The 20,359-nt window shown below is 34.3% G+C and overlaps 1 protein-coding gene across 34 annotated transcripts in view; it reads right to left on the bottom strand.

The window, feature by feature from the left end:
• Positions 1-20,359, bottom strand: part of HDAC9 (histone deacetylase 9) — a 1,028,404-nt gene that overhangs the window by 188,840 nt on the left and 819,205 nt on the right. For all 34 annotated transcript variants that reach the window (XM_021102482.1, XM_021102481.1, XM_021102484.1 and 31 more), the window contains 2 exons: positions 538-593; positions 206-293 (listed from right to left, as the gene is read on the bottom strand). In XM_021102482.1, the coding sequence (XP_020958141.1) occupies positions 206-293; positions 538-593 (144 nt within the window). The remainder of the gene's footprint in view (positions 1-205; positions 294-537; positions 594-20,359) is intronic.

Raw genomic sequence — 20,359 nt, 5'->3', positions numbered from 1 at the left:
TTGCAGTTAACACCATGAAAGTGAAACGTGAATGTTTATGGTTTCAGAACTGCAATTCTGAATTTAATGAGTTTCCACATTCAAAGGAAACACACCCTTCAGTTGTTTGCAAGTGCTAAAAGCAAAGCAACCTAACAGAGAAATACAAATTCGCTCCCTTTTATCTAGAGTCACTGAAAATGCAGCTCTGGCCAGGAATACATACCAGATCTACAATCAATATCTTGCTTATATTTAGTTGGTCTCTCAAGTATTTGGCGGTAATTGCAACTGAATTAAAAAAGCAGAACCCCCTGCGGAATAGAGAAGAACAGAGAAATAAGAAAGCAAATCAGCCAGGAAAACCATTATAAATAATGTTCAGAGCATTTTTTAAAATGCTATATGATCTCTGAAGCCATAAATCTGCTTCTGGGAGTACCTCGCAAGATTTCTCAGTCCATCTGCTAACAATTAGAGGCTTCAGAGACATGCACGGGGCAGGTGACCGCCAGGAACCGTGGCGCTTGGAGATGGGCAACAGTCCCTGGTACTTACATGGCTGTGGATTCTTCAGCATGATGGCCTGGGGGCCTCACAACAGCAAAGCCATTCTGTAAGAATAAGACAGATTTTCAGTGATCAGATATGAGAGAACTGCTTGGATCTCCATGTACTACGTAGCATCAGGAACACACAAAAAGACTAAAATCTGTAAAAGGCCTCAGAGCTTGTTTTCTTGACTCCATTACCATTTCACAGAATGAACAGAAACAATATATATGATCACATTTTCTCAGATCTTGTCTCGAAAGTTCCCACAGAGCCAGAAGAATAGTGATTTGGGAGTTGTACCTAGCTGGCAAAGAGCACATCAGCTGTTATACTACCATGATTCATTCTCAAGAACAATTTCTTATTTTATGACACAAGCATCCTAGAAAAGGAGAATAAATTCACTCTTAGTGCAGGTTTGGGTCAAAGTTCAGAAAGACCAGAGACAATCCAAAGTGAAAAATCTTTAGCTGGATTCCCTCAATGATTATTTCTACTCCAATGTCAGCAAAATGATAAATTTACACTCACATACTCACATACACACAAAAGAAACCCCAGAAAGGTGAAAAAGAGAACAATGGAAAGCCCATATTTCTTCCAGTCTATAAATTTCACTTGGATGACTGCCAAGACTTGCAACTTTATTGGATTCCCTAAGTCAATTTCTAGCCCACGTTCTGGAATTTTATAAAGAATTCCAGGGCTGAGTAGCAATCAGATCTATCCATGATCAAGGAACGCCTTAACCTCCAGATTAGCTGGAATGCATCACGGAAAGCTGAAGTAACTCCAGCATGAAGGCAGGGAACTATAAATCCTTGCAAAACCAGCATGTTCAGAAAAGTTGGGTTGCTTGACGTGAAAGAAAGAAATCATTTATCAGATGGTTCACACCACCTTTCACGTAACAATGATTCAAGTAACATGCTCCCGACAGAATGTTTCTTTAATACACAATCCTAAAACTTTTGAAATAATTTTAATATACCCCAGGAATATTTATTTCCAAATCTTACTACAAGCATAAAGATATTATAAAGAAAAATAATGTATTCCCAAGGGCTTTAAATATACATACAGTTTTCTAGAACATTATGATAATTAACTCAGTGAGTTAATTTGCTATATATTTTGATGGGCATATACATAATAATAATTTTAGAAGCAAATTAGAAGTCAATAACATAATACCAATTACAAATATAGGAATGATGACAAACATACTCCTTATTCTGGTTCTTAGGCAACTTACTATTTTTCTGGCTATAAAAGATTAATAAGACACTATTAATGAAAAATACACCACAACAGAGAATGAAATTTTAAGACTATAGAGTAGAACTATAGAGTGCTATACGACTTCTGGGAATGGAGAATTCTATAAAGATTAGACACGTGCAATGTATTTTATTGGGAACACAGGAATTAGAGTGAAAATAACAAATATAATATAAAGCAATATAATTAGCATATAATAACATTTTACAATCATATTAACAATAATAATCTTTTATAATTCAATTAAAAATCTTATGTTTTATGCATTAAGGACATGACTAAATAATACAAAGAAGAAAACTTTCAGTGATCAATAACGCTAAGAAAAAACATTCAATTTAATTATTAATCAAGGAAAAGCAGATGAAAATCCCAATGGAAGCCATTTTTCTACTTCAAAAATGAAAACTTGTAAAAAATACTCCATGCTGACAATGGAGTAGTCCCTATATATTCATAAAAGCTGCTTAGAGAAGGATAATTTATTATAGTCTTTCTGGAAAATAATATATCTCTATACATTTAGAGGCTTTATAAACATTTCCTTTTGAATTAGTAATCTTCTTAAAGGATTTTTGCCCTAAAGGTGTTAACTGTGTAGGCAAGTATTTCTGTAAAAGATAATGTTTTATTCTACAGTCATCAAGACTGTATGGTACTGGCACAAAAACAGAAATATAGGTCAGTGGAACCGGATAGAAAGCCCAGAATTAAATACATGCAGCTACAGTCAACTAATCTATGAGAAAGGAGGCAAGAATATACAATGGAGAAAAGATAGCCTGTTCAATAAGTGGTGCTGGGAAAACTGGACAGCCACATGTAAAAGAATGAAATTAGAACACTTCCTAACACCATACACAAAAATAAACTCGAAAGGGATTAAAGACCTAACTAGATACTATAAAACTCTGAGAGGAAAACATAGGCCAAACACTCTCCAACACAAACCACAGCAACATCTTCTCAGATCTACCTCCTAGAGTAATGACAACAAAAATGAAAATAAACAAATGAGACAATTAAACTTAAAAGTTTCTGCACAGCAAAGAAAACCCTAAACGAAACAAAAAGACAACCCAAAGAATGGGAGAAAATATTTGCAAATGAATGGACTGACAAGGGATTAATCTCCAAAATTTATAAACACATCCTACAGCTCAACACCAAAAAAACAAACAAAAGGGCAGGAGATATAAAGATGTTCAACATCACTCATTATTAGAGAAATGCAAATCAAAACAACTATGAGGTACCACCTTACACCAGCTAGCATGGCCATCATCAAAATGTGTACAAACAATAAGTGCTGGAGAGAGTGTGGAGAAAAGCGAACCCTCTTACACTGTTGGTGGGAATGTAAATTGGTGCAACCACTGTGGAAAACAGGATGGATATTCCTCAGAAAATTAAAAACAGAATTACCATTTGATCCAGCAATCCCATTCCTGGGCATCTATCCAGAGAAAACCATGACTCGAAAAGACACATGTTCTGCAATGTACATTGCAGCACTGTATACAATAGCCAAGACATGGAAACAACCTAAATGTCCATCCATGGAGGAGTGGATAAAGAAGAAGTGGTACATATATACACAATAGAATATTACTTAGCCATTAAAAGGAGAGAAATAACAGTATTTTTAGAAACACGGATGGACCTAGAAATTATCATGCTAAGTGAAGTCAGTCAGATGGTGAGACACCAACATCATATGCTATCACTTACAGGTAGAATCTAAAAAAAGGACACAATGACCTTCTTTGCAGAACAGATATTGACTCACAGACTAAAAAACTTTTGGTTTCCAAATGAGACAGGTTGAGGGTAGGGGGATACACTGGGGGTTTGGGATGGAAATGCTATAAAATTTGGTTGTGGTGATCACTGTACAACTATAAATGTAATAAAATTCATTGAGTAATAAAAAAAGAAAAAAATTAACGCAGGTTGAAAAAATAAATTGAATACCTTTGGGAAAAAAATAAATTCTATACAATCAATTTAAATTACTCTACTGATATTCACCCACAACATGGCTATTGTTCTGTTTCTCTTTAAATGTTATAAAGAACTGAACTTGTATTGTCTTAAATAACTCATTCTTCAAAATATGCTTTTTTCTTTATAAAAATCCTTCCTAGCTTTGTCACTTAACACTCTGGTTTCACCCACTTCTCTACCCTCAGCTATCAATGATGCTATTTTTCAAATTAATATACTTAGATTTTGGCTATAACATAAAATTTAAAAAGTTAGAAAGGAAGAAATAAAATCACATTATTGACCCTCCAAACTAGCCATTCTTGGAAATTCCCAATTTTCAATAAAGATACACAAAATAATTCTAAAAAAACGATAATACTTTATTTACAATAGGAAACATGGGAATTATCTAAGTTGACTAATATTAGGAGAACGGTTAAGTGAAATATGGTACGTCTATACCACAGAATGCTAGACACCCATTAAAATTTTCTTATAAATATTTAGTGGAGCAGAAGAGACTCAGCAATTTTATTTATTTATTTATTTTAGTTTCCCCAAATGTAGTGTTTTTTTTATTATTCAAATGAATTTATCACATCTGTAGTTGTATAATGATCATAACAATCCAATTTCACAGGATTTCCATCCCATAACCCAAGCACATCCCCCCACCCCCCAAACTGTCTCCTCCAGAGACCATAAGTGTTTCAATGTCTGTGAGTCAGCATCTGTTCTGCAAAGAAGTTCATTCTGTCCTTTTTACAGATTCCGTATGTCAGTGAAAGCATTTGATGATGGTGTCTCATTGTATGGCTGACTTCACTTAGCATGATAATTTCTGGGTCCATCCATGTTGCTAAAAATGCTGGTACTTCATTCCTTTTAATGGCTGAGACTCAGCAATTTTAGAAGTACTAGTGTAAAAATAATAAGCACATATCCGAGTAAAGGTATTATGTGGGTTAATTTATAATTTCATGTATTTTCCAAATGCCTTTACAACAAGCACTGATTATTTCAGAGTGAAAAAATATTATTAAACAAAGAGGAAGTTAAGAGGTAGATTTTAAAGGGTCCTAAAGGAAGAGGTATGTTCATAAAGGTGAAAAAGGATGTAAATGGTATTCTGGGCGGTGGGAAAAGCATGAACAATGGCTCAGAAAAAAGGATTTTAGAAAGTATCTTGTACAGAAAATCAATCAATGATAAGGAACAAAATAGAACTGAAACTGCATAGGTAACTAGCTAGATTATAGAGGATAAAAAGTCAAAAAGAATTTAATTTCATCTTCCTCTTTTCTCTTACAGCCAAATTCCTTGCACAAAGCATCTGGCATTCACTTCATAGTTTTCCTCAGTAATTTCTACCATTTTGCTAAACTGCTTTTGGATTTAAAATTATCTTTAGACAATAACAAATATTTTCTTAGTCATCGTGATCCACCTGAACTTTCAAATGTGTTCTTAGAAATGGCAGACTCCCCTACATTTTCCAAGTCTTTTCTGAGCACCGCCCTACCCTTTCCTTATCTGAAAAGTGGCTTCTCCCATAATCTGTTCTGATGGTAGCTATTTCCCCTCCCACACTTCACTAACCTGCCTGCAGCAGAAGATGGAGTTAGTGTTCTCCTTTCTCATGGCTGCTCTGAGAGCATGAAGCCACTGCACCAACCACCTACAACACTCTCTTATAAAAAAGGATTAGATCACCCAGAAAGAGGGAAGATATAAAACAGTATAATGACTGAGACTTGAGTCCTGGGGAAGTCTACCTCTTTTCCCCTCCTGTTGCACTAGAGGAGTTGTTAGCCCACCCAGAATTTCTCCCTCCACCTGTGGTTAGGATATCATCCCCTCCTACTTTTTCACTAATATTTATGTTTTTCTCCCTAATATATTAAATCCATATTAAAATTCCCAATTATATTCATTTCATCAAGATCTAAATAGACTTAAGTTTCTGCCATCTTGAAAATAAAATTATATATATTTAACTAAGACTATATAAATATATACATACATACACATATATAAAATATATATCTTCATCCTTACTTCCATTGATCCTTTTAACTGCCACACTTCTTTTCTTCTCCTTTGAACAGCTAAAAATCTTGAAAAGTGATCCATTCTGCTTTCTCATTTTGCTTTTTCCTCACTGATGCCTCAGTCACCTATCTCTAAATTATCTTCCACCTCCATTAGTCCACTAAAGAAGCTTTTATTAAGGTCATCAATAAACTCCATGTCACTAAATACAATGAGATTTTTATGCTCTCATCCTACTTGGCCCTTCATTAGCTTTCAACACTATTGGCTACATCTTCCCTTTTAAAACACTCTCTTCCTTTGGCTTCTGTGACTTCATACTCTCCTGGTTTCCTTTTCTCTCTTTCCACTTCCTAATCAGTCTCCATTTAGGCTCATACTCCTCAGTATGCTCATTAAATATTGAAGTTACTCAAAGCCCATGCTTAGGCTTCTCCTCTCCTTTATCCGTACTTATGTCTCATGCAATTCCACAAATTCACAGAATTTTATTACCTCCCATCATAAAGATTTCTATTTCCAGGATGAACCCTGCTGAGTACAAAATCAAACTACTAGCCTGCTTACTTGATACCTTTGCGTAGATATCCCAAGGTGACTTCAAATGCAATATACCGAAGATTGAACTCCTGATCTTCTTCCAGCCTTCTCTAACTTATCAAAGATATCAAGATTCATCATGGCTCAAGTCAGGGGACAATGAATTATTCTTAATGGTTTCCTGTCCCTATCCTTCGTCCACCTCATTTTAACTCATAGTCAATTCCTGCTGATATTGCTTTTAAATGTCACTCAAGTCTGTGTACTTTTATCTCCATCCATTCCTTGAATATTTTGCCTTTTGAATTTCTGCCTTTGTCTTCATCTCTTCTCTGGTAGTTTCTTAGCAATTTCAATAACCACACAGACAATTCATTCAGTGACTTGATTCTTATTTGTCTCACTTCTTGCCTTCAATAAATCTGTCTTCTGTTTACACCCATACTCCTAGACCTTGCCGTTACCAATAAATAATGACATCTCCTCCAAAATTTCAAGGTCAAATATCCCACCCTCCTATTTTCCAGCTGATGTCTCAACTGCACTGGGATTTCCAATCCTTTGACCTTACTTAACTTTTGCTGATCATCATTCATCCCCACCACAATGTTCACTTCCCTTCTTATTTGGCTTAGACTTCAGAGTCCATTATATTCACTTCCTTGCCTATACTTTTAGATGACTTGTCCCATTTTCCCTCCAACATACTTCTCTGGTGTGTTGGTCTACTTGTAATCCCAAAATAAAATACCACAGGCTGGGTGCCTTAAACAAATAAACTCATTTCTTATAGTTCTGGAGGCTGACAGTTGAGATTATGTTTTGGCAGGGTTCATTTATGTAGAGAGCTCTCTTCCTGGCTTATACATCTACCTCCTTTCCCCCTGGAGTCTTCACAAAGCCTTTCTTCTGAGTCCATGGATATAACTACATGGTAAGAACTCTGGTGCCTCTTTCTCTTAAAAGAGTACCAGTTCTATCACCTTATGAAATCATGTAACCTTTATCACTTTCTCACAGACCCTTTCTCCAAACATAGTCACATTGGAAACTAGGGATTCAACATATAAATGTGGAGGGACACATTCAATCCAAACATAACTGCAGTCACATTGTCCTTTTCTTCCTTCAATATACTCTCCTGGTAAAATTACAACTCTAATCAAACACAACTTGGATCTGCTCTGTTCTTGAACCTATGCAATTAAAAAAACCACACAACTGGTCTTCTTTTAAATTTATGATTATGAACCTCAGTAGGCTCTTCATGATGCCCAGCAATCACACTATGTTCCTTAGTCAATTAACTCCTCAAGCCTTTCATGTAGTATTTCTACCTTTTTCTACCTCTTCAAATCTCCATTAGCCCCTACTTAGCTTTACCCTTTTTGATGACTTGGCTTATTTCATTTAGAAAATAGAAACAATTAGAATAAAATTTCTTCATCCTTCCATAATGAACTGTATCCACTGACCTCCACTAGTCCCTAATCCTATATAAGGGCAATTAATTCCTCTGCACACCTCCTCTTACCTAATCAAGGACATATCACCTATTGCTTCCCCCCTCTATGATATCATTAATTTTCCCTCTATTGGATTATTGCCACCAGAGTTAAAACACATTCACTTTCTCTGCTTAATACAAACAAAATAGGCAAAAGGACAAATCACAGTATTATATTGCTATAATGTAATATGTAACAGATAAAAGTATATATAAATAATAATGATAATTAACTTCAATATTTTGATACTCATTTAATCCAACAATATCTGAGGGGAGACAATATTATTATTCCCATGTCACAAATGAGGAAATGAAGGCACTGAAGAATTAAAGAACTTGTTTAAGATTCATACCTAGCAAGCAACAGTGCTGGGATTCCATCTTAGACAATTACACCTAAGAACAAACACTTAAGACTAACCAATTGCTCACATGATCTGGCCTCATCATCTTATACTATGATCCACTGTGCTTTCTCTACTCCAGCCACACTGGTCTTTAGGTTTTTCCAGCATGCCTTGTTTCCTTTCATAAACCTTTGCACATGGTCCTAGTTTCTGTGTGGAGTGTTTTCCACTTACCTACCCTCTCCTTCACCTGGATAATGCCTCCCTACCTGCACATTTTAGCTCCAACATCACTAACGCAGGGAAACCATCACAGGTCACCATCATTTTCCTCTGTAAAGTGCTCTTAGAGATTGGCCAATCCTTTTTTCTGAGACTCATCTTAGTTTGTAGTAATACACCCATTAGTGTAATTATGTCATTTATTTGTTATTTTTGATTATTGTGGTTTATATGATTAGTGTCCTCGCCTCTATTCTCAACAGTGGGGTCACCAATTTATGACTTGGCTCATCATTTTATATTTTGGAATTACATAATGCTTGGAGACTTACATAGTGACTGGTGATCAATAATGAATGATAAGGCACCCTCCTGCATTGCTGGTGGGAATGTAAATTGGTACAACCACTCTGGAAAACAGTACGGAGGTACCTCAGAAAACTAAATACAGAACTACCAGGAGTTCCCGTAGTGGCTCAGTGGTTAACGAATCTGACTAGGAACGATGAGTTTGCGGGTTCAATCCCCGACCTTGCTCAGTGGGCTAAGGATCTGGTGTTGCCGTGACGTGTGGTATAGGTTGCAGACGCAGCTCGGATCCTGCATTGTTGTGGCTCTGGTTTAGGGTGGTGGCCACAGTTCTGATTAGACCCCTAGCCCGGGAACCTCCATATGCCACGGGAGTGACCTAAGAAAGGGCAAAAAACAAAAAACAAAACAAAACAAAACAAAAAACCACCATATGACCCAGCAATCCCACTCTTGGGCATATATCCAGACAAAACTTTCCTTGAAAAAGATACATGAACCTGTATGTTCATTGCAGCACTATTCACAATAACCAAGACATGGAAACAACCTCAGCAGATGAATGGATTAAGAAGATGTGGTATATATACACAAGGGAATAATACTTAGCCATAAAAAGAACAAAATAAGGCCATTTGCAGCAACATGGATGGAACTAGAGACTCTCATACTAAGTGAAGTAAGTCAGAAAGAGAAAGACAAATACCATATGATTATGGCTTTTATCTGGAATCTTACATATTGCACAAATGAACCTTTCCACAGAAACTCATGGACTTGGAGAACAGACTTGTGGTTACCAAGAGGAGGGCAAGTGGGATAGACTGGGAGTCTAGGGTTAATAGATGCAAACTATTGCATTTGGAGTGGATAAGCAATGAGATCCTGCTGTCTGGCACAGTCACTTGTGATGGGACATCATGGAGGATAATGTGAGAAAAAATATATATATATATATATATTCTTATATATATGACTGGGTCATTTTCCTGTACAGTAGATATTGGCAGAACAGTGTAAATCAACTATAATGGAAAAAATAAAAATCATAAAATAATTTTTAAAAATGTAAGGCAGTTGGTGAATAGATACCATCCTGGTTTTCATTCCTCTGGTCCTTTGTTCTGACCTCAGTTACAAGTTCTTCCTTCTCTCAAGAGCTCCAGCTTTTGCATCTTAGCTTTCATGGGAGGCTGCCTATTAGATTTGCTAGCACCTTCTTTCTTAGAAACACATAAAATATTTTGCTCCTTATAATTAGTGGACTCTTCGATTTGATGAACTATGGTGGAAAATACCTTATTATTAACATAGAAATATATGACTTTCACATTGGATTCTGGGCCTCTTAAGGAGTTTGTTTTGTATCTTTCTGTATTTTTTTTCTTTGGTACTTGTTTTGCCTTATTGTCTCACATAAAGGTTAATACCACTTGAAAAAAAAATGTTAATACCACTTGAACCAGGTTTTTCCTTGGCTTGAGAACTTATATCTTCAATGAATATTTTTTTTTAATATTTTCAATGAACCTTTTAAACAATTTATTGTATTTTCAAAGACTCAGTAATCTGCTATCCTCACAAGAATAACTAGGAGAAAACCTGTATGCAATAAAGGATTCAGGGATTGGTTTATTATTTTCTCATCTAATGCTAATATATAGAGATAGCCATTTTCATTTGTGAAAAAATCTTGTTGTTTCAAACTTTGGCATGTGTATGATGTTCTTACTCAATTTCTTCTTTTTGTGAACATCTCAGAGTATAGCAGTAAAAATCTACAAAGGTCATACTATTCCATACAATTGAGAATTTTTTTTTACCTTACTGTGTGAAAAAACTCTTTGCTCTATTCTTTATTCAAAGTTATGCAGACCAAGAGGTTAATCAAAGAAAATGCATATCAAAGTACTTTTCTGTGGCTCTGTAACAGTTTAATGATGATATAATTTTTATCTTAAGAATCTAATTTTATAAATCTCAAGTTTTACATTCTCTTCAGTCATGAATATCACTAATCATAGAGATTTGGCAATATTTTAACAGAACTAACAATGTTTCAAATACTGAGAATGCTTACATTCTTATATTACTGTTTTTTAGAATGGTGTTATTGATGTTTCTCCTTTGTTGAAGAGAAGAAGAATGTGTTTTCTGGTGTCATCCTATGGGTATTCAATGGATGGTAAGAACCATTACCTAATTCCAACCTATACAGAATAATTTAAGTTTCAGAAATCATGGAAAATAAGGGTCTAATCATCACTGATAAGAGTGATGTAGAATGTTAGGAACATACTGTATAGCAGAATTAACCAATCCAAAAGGGAAAGCAAAAATTATTTATACACTTCTACAGACAGTAAGTAATGAACTGGAACTTAGACTAATACAACCTGTAATACCCAAGAGCATGGTTATAAACTTATTAGTTTGAACTTTTATTTTTATAAAAGTATAACTTCAAAGCAGAGTACAGAAAGTCTGTGATATTTATAAACTGACAAGAGATGAGAGGATTGTATTTTTTTTGTTGGAAGTAGTTGATCACATATTTTTACTTAATATTTTAAATGTAACTATTTTGGGAAGCTACAATAACAAAATCAAGGAAGAATGTCCTGCTGAGAAAAATGTTTCATGTATAATATAACTGCCTACTCTCCAAAGACTAATTGAGCATGTCAGACCAATTGATTGGGATTCTATTTTTAAAATTTCTCTTTAAGTACATTACTAATTTAGAGCTCAGTAATTACCTCCCAATGCTTAAGTATTACCATTCAAGTATTTCTAAATGTACTAAAGTATCAACCCTCAGTGAAATAAATATGTATCAAAACCAAGCACAGCATGGAAAAACTCTACAGAGTGTATTTCCAAATAAATATGTGATGGTTGAATTATTACTTCCAATACATTTGCTGAATTGGAAATTCTTATGCCATGATTTATGTACTTAAACATTTCACTGGAACCCAGAATCCCAGCTACCCCAAATTCATACTGATGCATCATCAATTTTTAAAATGACTTTAAGAAACATTTATTTACCTATATGTAGGTTGATTTTTTTAAAGACGAGTTGGAGATATTTTAATCTACTTTGATATTCAATAATAACCATAATTATCAAATATATCACTGTAGAAGTTATTCGGCCCTAGAAAAAAGAAGTGCTGAAAGAAGCTAGAACCTGCAATTTACATGACTATACTAGCATAGCATAATTTATATCCAAACAAATCAATTTGCTTGTAAGTACCCTAACATCTCAACGAATTTGTTTGCCAAGGGTACAAGTGTTTTACCTGATGATAGATAAAAAGAGTAATGAAAATAGGCATGCATTAGCTGGTTTCACACATTTAAAAATATGTGTAGAAAATTGACAGAACACTGTAAACAAGCTATAATTGAACAAAAATAAAAATCATTATATAAAAATTATGTATAGTTATAAACATTTAGTTATTTATATTAAGCTGCACAAAGATCAGGAAACCAGAAATACGGTAAAGACTTTATATGTTTTTAAAGGATTTAATTGGATAGAAGATCCTAATGTTCTCATATCATACTAAAATTTTGTTTCTAATAATCATTACTTGAAGTAATTGTGTTTTTTGCATCTGGCTGGGTTTTTCAGTTGTTTGAGATTTTGTTTTGTGGGGTTTGTTTGTTTGTTTCTGGTTGTTGCTATTCTTTGTTTTGGCGGTGGGGGGGAGCAGATAATGTTATTTTTAGTAAGAGGATTTAAAAATATAAATAATACTGCCCATCATGCTATAGTAAGCACTTCCTTTATAAGTATTCTCAATGCCCAGCCTACCTCTCCAGGTAGGTAGAGTTGAATAAGTAAAAATGTCCACCAGAATTCTCTAGCACCTTGTGGACCACCTACGATGGTTCATTTGAACTTGACTCAACTCTGCTTCCCCATGCAAAATGGTGTGGTTACACTCAACGCTGCAGTATTATTTTTATTTATTTATATTTTTAGGGCTGCACCCATGGCATATGGAAGTTCCCAGGCTAGGGGTTGAATCAGAGCTATGGCTGCCAGCCTACACCACAGCCACATCAATGCCAGATCCAAGCCATGTCTGCAACTATACCACAGCTCATGGCAATGCCAGATCCCTAACCCACTGAGTGAGGCCAGGGGTTGAACCCGCATCCTCATGGAATCAGGTTCGTTACTGCTGAGCCACAATAGGAACTCCAACACTGCAGCATTAGAGTCCATTCTTTTGGCTAAAGAAACTGAATATTGTGCAATGGAAATTGTGTGCAGTGTTTCTGTAGATACCACTAAATGTTAAAATTTTAGGTTAAGATCATATATGAAAGTTGAATTAATACTACCTTCTCCTTCTATCACTCTCTGGTAATGGATTTGGGGATTTTAGATGATTGGAAACCAACTCAGGAACAAAGAAAAATCAGATAATCACCCCTCCTGACCTGTTTCCTCCACTTCTGTTTACCTTGTAGGAGCTTAGGCAATAATTGGCTCAGAGTCCACTTTTCAGAACCAGCTCAGGCACAGCAATTTAATGAGCTGTAAGATAATCTGCAAACTTGAGCTGATTGATATGGATATGATACAGCTCATCATTTGTTTAACATGCATTATACCATTTCCCATTCAAAGTTCTTACTGAACAGCAACTGTGGATCTCTGGTGTATTCTGAGATCTTTTTCTTCAGCTATACTAATATGTGTGATAAAATAGTTCCACATGATTTATAGTATGGCAACAGAAATGTGAAAGAAGAATATTTTCCTTTCCCAGATTCAAGTTCTTGGAATAAAATCTTATTTACAAGTAAAAAGAAATTCATTATGTCTACTAAATGTCACAAACAATTGGTTTGCCAGACCCTGTCAGTTTTTACCAGAAAGAGAGAGGGGATCAAATTCTATCACCTTAGAGACAAACTACAAATAAATGCTAAACTTTATCCATTTTGCCTTAATTTCACAAGTCTCTAATAAGTACTGTATAATATCTTCATTGTTAATTCTCTCTATAAAAATTAAAGATATAGTTGTGTGATTCTTTTGAAAGAAGGAAATTAATAGGAACATGAGAGTAAAACACTATACTGTAGAATATCTGAACACAATTAATGGGTACCTCCTAATAATAATAAATGAAGCAATTATAAAATCTGACATGCCAATTAGTAAGTCATTTTGGGTTACAGTTCACCAGGATGCATATTTTGGAATACACTATTATAATCCTTAAAACCACTGAACTTCAGTCTCAGAAAACTTTCTAAAAAGACAGTTTGCTTTAGAATCAATGCTATCAGTCTACAGCCTCTGAGGAAAGGCAGTTTCACAAAGAAAGCTTGTCTCTCACATATAGGAATCTTGGAGGTTAAAGGCATCAGGGAGACTTGCCAGGAAAACAATAAGGGACATATGGGAATACCATTTTGGTTTTTTTTGAGTAAACTCAAGGGAGCCAGGAAAACAGGAGCCCAGCATTAGCAGTTTAACTGAATGGTAGACCCCAAAGCATATGCACAGCTGCCAGACCTGTTCCTTGAAGAATCTAGAAGGAAGGAGCTTGATGACAGCACTGGAAAACAGTTCTTAGGAAACCTGGCATTATGGCCCATAATGCCTACAGCCTTGATCCTGGCAAAGATGTGGCTATAGATAGGAATAAACACATTCATGAAAAACTTGTCTCCTGGTGGAAAGGAGACAGGGCCTTTGATGGTGCAGATATTACACATAATTTAAGTTGAGGTCTGTAAGAAAATAATAACAATGGATCCACTATGAAGAAGATTTTGTTGAGGGGTGGGAATCATCAAGATATAGATCTTGGTAACACAATAACCTATGGAAAGCAATTTGTTTAGTTTATCGATCAGTGGTTTCAGTTGATACAACACCCAACAACTCAATTCCCTTTACTTTTTGAAACATGACTATTTTTTGTACCACAGTAACCAAAAAAAAAAAAAAAAAAAAAAAAAAAAAAAAAAGAAATCAAGTATCTTCATCAAATAAATAGAGCCTTAGTATGAAATATTTATGGACAAAAAAGGAATGAGGGCAAAAGAATTTTGTTTTTGCTTTTTTTGAGAACTAGAAAACATTTTTTAAGGTAGATGATCACACCCGTCTAAGATCACAGCACAAAATAATAGTATGACATTATAATAATAGTTATTAAAATAGTACGGTATTATTATAATAATAATGAGATAATAGTAATGACCAAGACCTGAGCATAGGTAATACTGGAGGAAAAAGATTTTATCAACAAAATCCCCATGATAATACAACTTTTGTCATTATACTCACATATTACTACAGCAGATTCACATTCAATCAATAGTATATCTAATACTCCTGCCATATTTTGATGTATACATACATTTATTCAATTATACATAAGAAATTTCAAAAACTTTAGAGTAGCCATATGAATTTTATAACTATTAATAAAATATCTGGGTTATTTAGACAGACAATTTTAAATTTTGGACATATTGCTCTTCTTCTAATTGCAAACTTTCCTCTTAAATTCTAATTCTCCATCACTATACACTATAGCAGAAATAGCTAACAACAAAAAAAATGTGTTAATTCACTCAAAACCAGGCAAGCAAATCAAAATTTTAAGCAAAGAAATTAAATTATATAGAATTATGTACATAATAGCAACATAAAGAACATCTATTCAATTGACCAGACTTTCATTTTATAAGTTTATGTGTGTGTATGAAATTTACTGTCATATAAAATTACAAAGGTGTAAAATGCTTATGTTTGCCAAGTGTGTATGATATGTGTGATTTGGAAACTGGTACCAAAAACTGAACAATGTCTTTTGCAGAGATTGAAACAAAAAAGGAAACATCTGCATTATAGATAAACCAGCAGGTATCAAATTTAAAACCACCAAAGATAAAAAACAAACATAAATTAGTTGGAGGATTTTTTTCCATTATATATTATTTGTTCTATACTTCACATACTGTGCTTAAAATACAGCAATAAAAAACCTTTCAAGTAAATGCTAAACTTAAGACTAGAATTTATTTCAGGAAGCATTCTCTCCTATCTAAGTTATTTTTAAAATATCACCAGGACTTTGATTAAGAGTAGAAACTAAGTGTCAGGGATGAAGAAGAGCTCAAAACAGTTTAGAGGGGAGAGAGTTGCAGACAGAGTCTGAAGGAATATATAGCAATTTTTAGTCAGTATGAGCTAAACCACGTAAAAGTAAAGAAATCTGCATAGTCCAAAACCAAGTACCAGATGGAGATACTAGAAATAGGCATATTCAATTACCATGGGGTTGGGCAATTAAAACTCCAAGCTAGAAACTGAAATATTAGCCATGAGAAAAGCAGACTGGCAGAATGATGGCCTAGAAAGAAGCAAATTGGACACTGGAAATACAACAGGCAAGCCAGCTAGGCAACAAGTTTTCATTCCTGAGCAAAAAATATGAGTAATAGAAGGCTCACTTTTTATATAATCCAAGAGATTTATGTATTTGTATGTTTGTCATTATTCACTAGTATAAGTAAGTCCATAAGTTGGCTAATTTAAGAGCTTTCAGAAAAAGTTGGAGCACTTGGTATAACAAGAGATGAGAAGGTCAAGAACAAGGAAGTTTTCCACAAGAGTAAACATTTAACTGCCAAGGTTTCTCCTTTCTCTGATATTCAGATAGCATTCACAGTGGATGTGTGGAGTTACTAGTAGCATATTTGTCCTTTACTTCATTAATACTGAAAAATCAAATGGAGAATAAGTCACTGTGACCTCACTGGCATTTGTCCCTTATGAGAATGAGAGATAAAATTTGCAACAGGAGAGAACTTCAACATCCTCTCAAATATATATTTGTTTTAGACACACATCTGATTAGAAGGAAAAAAAATGTGCAAAACTGCACTCCTGAAAAATTAAAATTACATCACTAAATAACCCTCCCAAATATACTTTTATTTAAATCACTGAAGAGCTTTGAACACAAAGAAATTTTTAAAAGAATTAAATTCCAGAGAAACAAGCCTCTACTGTAGTCTATACTGGGTTTTAAACACAATGCCTAGCATAGAATAAAATATTACAAGACACACAAAGAAGCAAACTAAAAGATTTATAATCAAGTAAAAAATAGAAAATACTCACAAGTGACTCGTAAATTAGAATTACCAGAAACAATATTTTAACTAATTATAATAGATATCTTAAAGAATTTGTGGGAAAAGATGGTGAAGAGAGATGCAATGACAAAAAGAATTTCAAAAGAGATATAGAAGCTGTGAAAAAGAACTAAATGGGAAATGAAAAAGTTTTTGAATGGGATGATTGGAAATGTGTATACAACAGAAGGCAAGGATGATTAACTTAAAAATAGGTCAAGATAAAATTATCCAAATAGGCATAGAGAAAAGAAAAAAAAATTGAAGAAAATAAACAGACCCTCAATATCCAGCAGGAGAGTGTGAAATTATCAAATGGGACTATAAGAAACGGAGGATACAGAGAATGGGGTAGAATACAGTATTTTAAGAAATATTAACTGAAAGTCCTCCAAATTTTATCAAAAACAGCAAGCCACTAATACATGGAGCTCAGTGAACTCCATTCAAGATAAAAACAGAAAACCATATTTAATCACAGAACTACTAAAAAAAATAAAAATTAAAATTAAAAAATTAAAAAAAAAAAACAGGAGTTCCCGTTGTGGCGCAGTGGTTAACGAATCCGACTAGGAACCATGAGGTTGCGGGTTCGATCCCTGCCCTTGCTCAGTGGGTCAAGGTTCTGGCGTTGCCGTGAGCTGTGGTGTAGGTCACAGACGCAGCTCGGATCCTGCGTTGCTGTGGCTCTGGCGTAGGCTGGCAGCTACAGCTCCGATTCGACCTCTAGCCCTGGAACCTCCATGTGCCGCAGGAGCGGCCCAAGAAATGGCAAAAAGACAAAAAAAAAAAAAAAAGCCTTGAAGACAGAGAGAAAATAAGATGTACTACATTGAGGTCAATGATAAGAATGACAACTGATTTCTCATCATCAAAAAAAGGGAAAAAAATAATACTGGAAGGATATTTTTAATGTATAAAACAACTGTCAACAAAGAATTTTATGTCAAATGATAATATCATTCAAAGATTAAAGGAAAAGAAAAACATCTTTTTATAAACAAAAGATGAATCAGTTGCCAGTAGAACGGCAAAACAAGGAATGTGGAAGGAAATTCTTCAGCCTGAAAGGAAATGATACCAGATGGAAGCCTGGATGTGTCCAAATGAATTCAGAACACCAGAAATAATAAATATGTGGGCAAATATAAAAGACAGTTTAAAAATGATATCATATATATATATATATATATATACACACACACACTCTCTCTCTCTCTCACACACACACACACACACACACTTTAAATTTGTTTAAAGACTTTCAACTATTAAACAAAAAATAATGGTAATTTAATATGGAGATCTCAAATATGCATCAAAGTAAAATATATAACATAATACAGTGGTTAGGAGAAGATAAAGAGAATTACATGTTAAAATATCAATAAACATAAAATGATTCAAGTCATACAAAGTATATTTTCTGGCTCCAGAATAATTAAATCACATGTCAGACAGAGAAAGATATCTGGAAAAAATCCCCCAATAGTCAGATAGTAAATAACACATTTTCAAATAACTCATCTCACAGAAACTCATATGGGAAATTAGAAGCTTTTTAAACATAGTAAAAATGAAAACACAACATGCCAAAATTTATAGGATGCAGCTAAAGTAGCATCTAGAAATAAATTTATTATAGTTAATTAATACTGTTGTGAACATTGGAGATTTGCTTAGAAAGTACATTTCAAGTGCTCTCACCACAAAAAAAGAAAAAATCAATATATTAATTAGCTTAATTGTATTGACTGTAATAATCATTTCTCTCTACATATTTATATCAAATCATCATGTAATATACCTTAAATACATGCAATTTGTTAAAATAATAGTAATAACAAAGAAAAAATTATAGCACTAATTGCCTATATTGAGAAAGAAGAGTTGTAAGTCTGTCACCTCTCAGCTTCCACCTTAAGTATCTAGATATGGAAATAAAAACAAATAAAACCCCATGTATTCAGAAAAAGAAAATAATAAAGGTAAAATCAAGGAAATAGGAGGTAGAAAGAAATAAAAACTATGAGTGAACCCAAAGCCTGGATCTTTGAGAAAAATCAATATAATTGATAAAAAAGAAGATGCAAATTACCACTTTCAGGAATAAGAGTAGTGACAAAACTATAGATTCTATAGAAAAATAGTAATTACTTTAGAGAATGGTTTATCACTTTCTTTTTTTCTCTCTTTCTTTCTCCCCCCCTCCAACCCCCTGCTTTTCTTTCTCTCTCTCTCTCTCTCTCTCTCTCTCTCTCTCTCTCTCTCCTTTCTTTTTTGCTTTTTAGGGCTGTACCTGCTTCATATAGAAGTTTCCCTGGGCCAGAGGTCAAATGGGAGCTGCAGCTGCTGGCCTTCACCACAACCACAGCAATGCAGGATGTGAGCTGAGTCTGCCACCTATACCACAGCCTATGGCAATGCCAGATCCTTAACCCACTGAGTGAGACCCATGTCCTCATGGATACTAGTCAGGTTTGTTACTCCTGAGCCACAATGGGAACTCCCTATCATTTTCTTATAAAGCTAAACATATACTTAACCTATAACAATTATTTCTGTCCAAATATTTAAAAGTGAGAAAAATAAATATGTCTAAAGACAGACTTTGAACAATATCTTCATTGCAGCTTTATGTAGAATAGTCCAAAACTGGAACTGGAATGAGTCAACAAATTGCAAAGTATTCATAAAAGAGCACATTTTTGATTAATCAGAGGAATGCAAATTAAAACCATAATGAAGTATCACTCCGCACCTGTCAGAATGGCTATCATCAAAATAACAAAAATAAAAAAAACCAAATGTTGGCAAGGATGTGGAGAAAAGGGTACCCTTGTATACTATTGGTGGGAATGTAAATTGGAGCAACCACTATGGAAAACAGTATGGAGGTTTCTAAAGAAACTAAAAATAGTTCTATCATATAACCCAGCAATTCCACTCCTGGATATATATCCAAAAAAAACAAGAAACAACAACACTAATTTGAAAAGATACATGCACCCCAATGTTCACAGAAGTACCATTTACAACTGCCAAGATAAGGAAGCAACCTAAATGGCCACAAACAGATGAATGGATAAAGAAGATGAGGTGTAAGTGTATAGTGTATACATGTATATGTATGTGTGTATATACACACACACACACACGTACACAGACACACACAATGGAATATTACTTAGCCATATCAGCCATAAAAAAGAATGAAATTATGCCACTTGCCACAACATGGATGAACTCAGAGGGTATTATGCTAAGTGAAGTATGTCAAACAGAGACAAATACTTTATGTTTTCACTTATATGTGGACTCTAAAAAATACAATTAATAAATACAAAAAAAAAAAGAAAGAAACAGACTCATGGATACAGAG

The sequence above is a fragment of the Sus scrofa genome, chromosome 9 (assembly GCF_000003025.6).
Source record: "Sus scrofa isolate TJ Tabasco breed Duroc chromosome 9, Sscrofa11.1, whole genome shotgun sequence".
In the NCBI taxonomy this organism is placed as follows: domain Eukaryota; kingdom Metazoa; phylum Chordata; class Mammalia; order Artiodactyla; family Suidae; genus Sus; species Sus scrofa.
This window is presented reverse-complemented; position numbering and strand designations above follow the sequence as displayed.